At 60.6% G+C, this 6,935-nt stretch overlaps 1 protein-coding gene across 1 annotated transcript in view; it reads right to left on the reverse strand.

Moving 5' to 3' along the window:
* Positions 1-2,451: 2,451 nt before the first annotated feature.
* The window catches only part of LOC113940245 (zinc finger protein 638-like), a 27,022-nt gene continuing 22,538 nt past the window's right edge, over positions 2,452-6,935 (reverse strand). Inside the window, 6 exon segments of the mRNA XM_027631358.1 lie at positions 2,452-2,721; positions 3,659-3,777; positions 4,549-4,683; positions 4,840-5,314; positions 5,369-5,821; positions 6,613-6,666. Of these exon segments, the coding sequence (XP_027487159.1) occupies positions 2,668-2,721; positions 3,659-3,777; positions 4,549-4,683; positions 4,840-5,314; positions 5,369-5,821; positions 6,613-6,666 (1,290 nt within the window). The 3' untranslated portion in view covers positions 2,452-2,667.

Genomic DNA, 6,935 nt, shown 5'->3' on the forward strand with positions numbered 1-6,935 from the left:
TGTCCCGGCAGGAATCCCACTGGATGCTGCCCTGGCCCCCCCAGCACCCCCCAGCCAGAGGGGGGGCGGCAGCGGGGCCAAACCCACCCCCCAGCCGTGCTGCTGCTCTGGGACAGCCCCCGGCACTGGATGAGAAGTCCCAGGTCCTTCCCGCAGGGATGCTCCCAGTGCCAGCCCGTGCCCTGCCCGGGATTGCCCCGACCTGGCTGCACCTGGCCTGGCTGAACCCTGTCGAGTGTGCCCAGGCCCCCCCGGGTGGCCCCGTCCCTCTGTGGTGTCACCTGCACACGTGGGGGACAAACCCCCCTGCAAAGGTGGGGAACGAGTCCCTCTGCACCCCCGGAGCAGGGGCCAAACCCTCACAGGGCTCTGGGCACACCGGGGGCTGCGGGTCCAGGGGTGCCCCAGGCTGGTTCCACAAGGTTCCAGGTGGTTCCATGGCCCTTGGGGTGCCGGGATGTCCCTTTATGACTTGGGGGCCACTCTGTGCCGGGGGCCACTGTGACCCTGGGGGGTTCAAGGGTGCAGAGCCGGGGGTGCCACTCCCAGGAGAGCCCCTCCCTGCGGAGGCAGCAGCTCCAGGACCCCTCTGTGGCACAGGAGGATGGAGATGCCCACGGGGAAGGCAGAGCCCAGCTCCCATCTGGCCCAGGGAATGCTGAGCCCCTGGTCCCAGGAGGGACAGGGGACAGTGGCCCTGGAGGAGGAGGAGTGGGGAGTCTGCAGCCCCCGGGAGCTGTGCCAGGGGGAACGTGGCAGAGCCCCACTGCTATCCCAAGGGGTGTGCCAGGGGAAAGCCAATGGATACAAAGATCTGTCCCAGTGGTCAGAACTAATCAACCAGGAGATGTCCCAGATGGAAGAATTCATTGACCAGCAGCCCTGCCCAAGGAAAGCCAAGAGACAGCAGGAACTGTGCCAAGGGCAAGGCACTGGACACAAAGAACTGTCCCAGTGGGAAACCCTCATCAGCCAGGAGAAGTCCCACCGGGAAGACCACATGGAGCAAGGGCTGTGCCAAGGGAAAGCCAGGACACACCCAAAGGGGGGCCAACAGGAAGGTGAGAGAGACCCAGAGCTGTGCCAAGGGAGGGTCAATGGGTACAGAAGTCTGTCCCAATGGGAAGAATTAATCAACCAAGAGATGTCCCAGATGGAAGAATACATCGACCAACAGCTGTGCCAAAGGAAAGCCAAGAGACACCAGGAGCTGTGCCAAGGGCAGGTCAGGGGATACAGAGAACTGTCCCAATGGGAAGACTTAATCAACCAGGAGATGTCCCAGATGGAAGACTTCATTGACCAAGAGCTGTGCCAAGGGAAAGCCAAGAGACACCAAGAGACACCCAGAGCTGTGCCAAGGACAAGCCAAGAGACCCCAGGAGCGGTGCCAGGGGGAGGTCAGGGCATACAGAGATCCCTCCCAATGCTTCATCAACCCACAGATGTCCCAGTGGGAAAGACTCCACTGCCCAAGGGCTGTGCCAAGGACAAGCCAGCAGAACAGGCAGCACATCCCCACCCTCCCCACCCGTGCCAGGGCTCAGCACCCTCCAGCCCACTGCCCACCTTGGCCCCCAGGGCCTTCCCCCCCTGCCCTGCTCTCCAGCCCCCCAGCCCCGCCAGGACCCAGCCCAGCTCAGCTCAGGGAAGTTCAACTTCCCAGGGAGTTCATCCAGGCCTCCCCTTCCCCACCCACCCCCCTGCAGCCCCCAGGGAGGAATGGTGCCCACGTGCTCCCCAGAGAGGCAGCGGGTGCCACACGGTCCAGCCACCAGGAAATAAATTATAGGAATCCAAGGAATTCCTGCCACCAGGAAATAAATTATAGGAATCCAAGGAATTCCTGCCACCAGGAAATAAATTATAGGAATCCAAGGAATTCCTGCTGCGGCTCCACTGGCTGTGAACAGTCCAGGGGAGGGGCTGGGAGCTCCAGAGGGGTCCCTGAGTTGGGAATGTCACCACAAAACACGGGGCTGGGGCAGGGTGAGGCACATGGCCGGGCAGCAGGGCAGGGAGTCCTGGAATCAGCAAATCATGGAATTGTTTGGGTTGGAAAACCCCTCTGAGACCATTGAATCCAACTGTCCCCCAGCACTGCCAGGGACACCCCTGACCATGTCCCCAGTGCCACACCCACAGGGTGTTAAATCCCCCCTGCCCTGGGGAACAGCCCTTTCCAGGAGCAATTTTCCCCATTTCCCTCTCCTCCTGTCCCTTGTTCCCTGGGAGCAGAGCCCGACCCCCCAGGTCCCCCCTCCTGTCAGGGGGTTGCAGAGCCAGAAGGTCCCCCCTGAGCCTCCTTTTCTCCAGGCTGAGCCCCCCCAGCTCCCTCAGCTGCTCCAGCCCCTTCCCCAGCTCTCCACCGGAGTCTCTCCATCAATCCCCTGGATTCTCCAGTGTGACCCAGAGTTACCAAACCCCAAGGAATGACCCCAAACACAACCCTGGGGTAACTATACAGTGAGAACATTTATTTCCTGCCAACACTGGGACCAGTCAGTCCCACGCCAGGTGACTGGAGACACAAATCCACCCCAGCAGCTCCGGGGTCTCCTCCCAGCTCCAATTCCCACACCACAAACGCTCCTTCCTGACCCCAAACGACACATGGAACCCAAACACACAGCACTGAGTGGCCCCAAAGTGTCCCTCTGTCCTCCATCACCTGGAGCTCGGCTCTTCCCCGTCGTTATCCTGCTGCTTGGCCATGAATTTCTGTGGGAACAAGGGGAGAGGACGCTGCAGGGATATCCCAGGATCACATTCCAGAGGCAGGGCAGGTGTCAGAACACCTGGGCTCCAGCTCAGCCTGCTCCTCCCTCTGCCAGGGGGGATCTGCCCCAAAACACCCCAGTTTGGCTCCCAGGCAAACAGCTCGGGAAGCTCCTGAGGGGAACGTGGCCAAAGCTCAGGGATCATCCCCACAATGACACCCGGGCATGGAACAGAAAACATTCCACATTCCCACGGGCTGTGTGTTCCCAAAGCCCCGAGGGGTGACCAGGAGCCCCCCAGAGCCCTGGGTCTGGGGCTGTTCCCTTTTCCCAAATCCCTGAGGGGTGACCAGGAGCCCCCCAGCCCCGGGCCTGGGGCTGTTCCCTGTTCCCAAATCCCCAAGGGGTGACCAGAAGCCCCCCAGAGCTCTGGGTTTGGGGCTGTTCCCTGTTCCCAAACCCCTAAGGGGTGACCAGGAGCCACCCCAGCCCCAGGTCTGGGGCTGTTCCCTGTTCCCAAATCCCTGAGGGGTGACCAGGAGCCCCCCCAGCCCCGGGTCTGGGGCTCTTCCCTGTTCCCAAATCCCTGACGGGTGACCAGGAGCCCCCCAGCCCTGGGTCTGTTCCCTGCTCCCAAAGCCCCAAGGAGTGACCAGGAGCCCTCAGAGCCCTGGGTCTGGGGCTGTTCCCTGTTCCCAAATCCCTGACGGGTGACCAGGAGCCCCCCCAGCCCTGGGTCTGTTCCCTGTTCCCAAAGCCCCAAGGAGTGACCAGGAGCCCCCCCAGCCCCGGGTCTGGGGCTGTTCCCTGTTCCCAAAGCCCCAAGGGGTGACCAGGAGCCCCCCAGCCCCAGGTCTGGGGCTGTTCCCTGCTCCCAAAGCCCCAAGGAGTGACCAGGAGCCCCCCAGCCCCGGGCCTGTTCCCTGTTCCCAGGGTACCTCCATGTTGTGCCGGTGCAGGGGGGTCCGGCAGTGCTGGATCATGGAGGGCTCGTCGGCGTAGAACAGGGAGCAGATCTGGCAGAAGAACCCGGCCTTGGGCACCAGGATGTCCAGGGCTGAGGGAGCAGCACACGACAGTCACCACACGCAGCTCCAGACACACCCCAACCCCACACTCCCTCCCCAAACTGGGGGAATTTGGGGTTCCTGGGTGGAAATCACAGAGTTTCAGCCTTCAAAAAACCCAGTTTCTCACTCGAGCTGGTCCCTGTTTCAACCCACACATCATTTCCATGGGCAATAGCCACAGCAATTTCTGGGAATTTTTTGGATCTGAAGGTCCCTGCAACTTCCTCGGCATCTTCTGGCCTTTGAAGTGTTTCATCTCCAACTCCTGGGCCAGGTGTGGCTCTGCAGTGTCCCACCAGCCCCATCCTCCCAGGGAATGTCCCCCAAGCCATCAGACCAGGAGCCAGATGTTCCCAGCAACTCCTTTTCCAGTTCCAGTGTTCTCAGCAGTTTTATGGAAAAGGAATTTAGAGGAGGATCTTATTTAAAAAAAAGGAAATATATCTCTACACCCCCACTTCAAAGCTGTGTCAGCTTTGTTCCCTCCCCCTTCCTAGGCATGGAAAGTTGGGAATAAAACTCATCCCAGGATGGGAACGCTCAGGAGGTATCCCCCTGCCCTGTGCTGACCATCAATAAATTTGCCTGTATTTGTAAATTTTAGGAAAAGAGTACTTTCCCTGTTGAGCTTTCAACTGGTTAAACATGGATTTGGAGGAGCAAAGGGAAAACCCATGGATTCTGGGCCCTGACTTCGAGGTTCAGTGTGGTGGTAGGACACGGAAGGAGTTTTAAACAGACAGGAAAGTCCTTCCTGCCAGGAAAGCCTGGAGAGTTTGGGGTGGTTCCTCTGGATTTACCTTTGGGAGCGCTCTGTGCCTTGGGGACACCCAGAACAGTCGCTTTCTTCTGCTTGGACTCTGGTTCTGCCCCCCCTGATCCCAGCTGAGCTGCTGGAGACAGAAATGCACCTTGGAATGGAATCATGGAACGGTTTGGGTTGGAAGGGACCCAAAGCCCATCGATCCCACCCCCGCCATGGGCAGGGACACCTCCCAGCAGCCCAGGTGGCTCCAAGCCCCCTCCAACCTGGCCTTGAGGTCCCTCACCTTTTGGCTTGGAGATTGCAGAGATTTCCTCTTCTGGATTTGGATCCCCCAAAATTCCTATTTCTTCTAGTCCTGCAACAGCAACAATGTCCTCCTCCTCTGGTCCTGCACTGGCAGCGATTTCCTCTTCTTCTGGCCCTGCCACAGCAACGATGTCTTCCTCATCCTTGTCCTTGTGTGCACTCTTCCCTGGGGAAGCGCTTTCCTCCTCCTCCTCCTCGTCCCCGACTTCGTCGACCGTGACGAAGTTCAGCTCCTCTTTGAGGTGGTTGAAATCTGCCAGGAAATCGTCCTCCTCCTCGTTCACCTCGTCCAGGGTCACCAGGGGGTTGTCCTCGTTGTCCTCCTGGAGCTCATCCACGGTCACCAGGGCCGCGGGGTCGTCGGGCACCTGGGAGGATGCGAAGTCCGCGGCGCCGCCCTTGCCCTCCTCGGCGCCCAGCTCCGCGGGCTCGTTCAGGGGCAGCTCCTCCATCTCCTCGTTCAGGGGCAGCTCCTCCACCTCCTCGTTCAGGGGCAGCTCCTCCACCTCCCCGATCTCATCCACCGTCACCAGGGGCTCGGCCTTCAGGTCCCGCTCCTTGAACCCGGGCTGGGGGAGGTCCCTGTGGGCTCCAGGCTCCTCCTGCTCCGAGATCTCGTCCAGGGTGAGCAGAGCCTGCGGGTCCTTCACCGCCTCCGACAGCTCCTCCTCCTCCAGCACCTCGTCCACCACCAGCAGCCCCTGGGGGTCCCCTGGTGGGGCAGGTGGCTCCTCCTCCTCCCCAATCTCATCCAGGGTGACGAAGGACGGCTCCCCCTTGGCCCCGGAGCCCTTCCCTTTCCTCCTCTTGGACGCGGGCTCCGACGGGCTGGGCTTGGCTCCCTCTTTCCTCTTGCCCCTGGGGGAGTTTCGCCGCGGCACAACCGGAGACTCCACTTCTTCCACCACCTCGTCCACGGTGACAAACTCGTCCAGGTTAAACGGGAACAGCTCTTCCTCCTGGGAAGTGTCAAAGTGAGAATGTAACATTCAACTTCACCCCCACCCACAGCCTCGGGAGGAACATCCACAGCCCGCCTGCAGGGGGAAAAACCAACTCCATGTGAGGGCAGGGAAAACTGTCCAGGCCTTCAGTCCCAGGGGGGAGGAGCCTTGTGCTAATTCACTGGATTTCACTAGGATTTAATTCAGGAAACCAAAGCACTCTGCGAAATCCCAGTGGATCAATTGACAGCATCCCACAGTGCCCGGGGTGGGAAGAGCAGCCTGGCACCGTTGGCTGCCTTTGGCAAAGGGACTGGACACCACGGGCTGGGAACAGAGATCTGGGGCAGCTTTGGGTGGTGCTTTAGGGCCAGATGGTTCCCAGGGATGGATTTCATGGCATCTGATCCCAGCTGGGGCTTCCTGGCGGTCCCGGCTCCTGGGAACAGTGACCGAGAGATCTGGGGGGAACCCACCACGTGGGAAGATCCCAAAGCAATTCCAGCATCCCAGAGCCCACAGCACCAACACTGGGTGCAGGAAGGGCAGGGACTTGGTGATCCCACTGCATGGGAGGTGGGGAAGGATTCCTGAGAGCAGCACCCAGGCCTGGGGTCAAGGAACCATGGAATGGTTTGGGTTGGAAAAGACCTGAAATCCCACCCAGAGCCAGGCCCTGTCCATGGGCAGGGACACCTTCCCCCAGCTCAGGTTGCTCCAAGCCCTGTCCAGCCTGGCCTGGAACATCAAACCTCACTTTTCCAACACCCTCTGCACCTTCAATCCCCCCATGGTTCCATCCTTACCTCCTTCTGCTTCCCACTGCTGCCAGCGCCACTGGTCCTGTCCCCACCAGGACCCTGCAAAACGAGAGTGGAATTCCCATGGAACGGGGTCAGCCCCTGCCCCGCTCCCAGGAGACCAAACCCACCACCAGACTCGGCTATTCCTGGCCCCGAGGAGCTGCTCTGGGATGTCCCCAGGGCTGCTCCTGCTCCGGGCTGGGCAGAGCCAGCGCTCCAGGGACCGACCACCAACCATGAGGTGACACCTCAGGAGCCTCTTCCCAGCTCCCAGTGCCTGTGCAGGACTGGGCACAGCAAATCCCAGCTCCCAGTGCCCGTGCAGG

This window comes from Corapipo altera, unplaced genomic scaffold (genome assembly GCF_003945725.1).
Source record: "Corapipo altera isolate COAL_440 unplaced genomic scaffold, ASM394572v1 60824, whole genome shotgun sequence".
NCBI lineage: Eukaryota > Metazoa > Chordata > Aves > Passeriformes > Pipridae > Corapipo > Corapipo altera.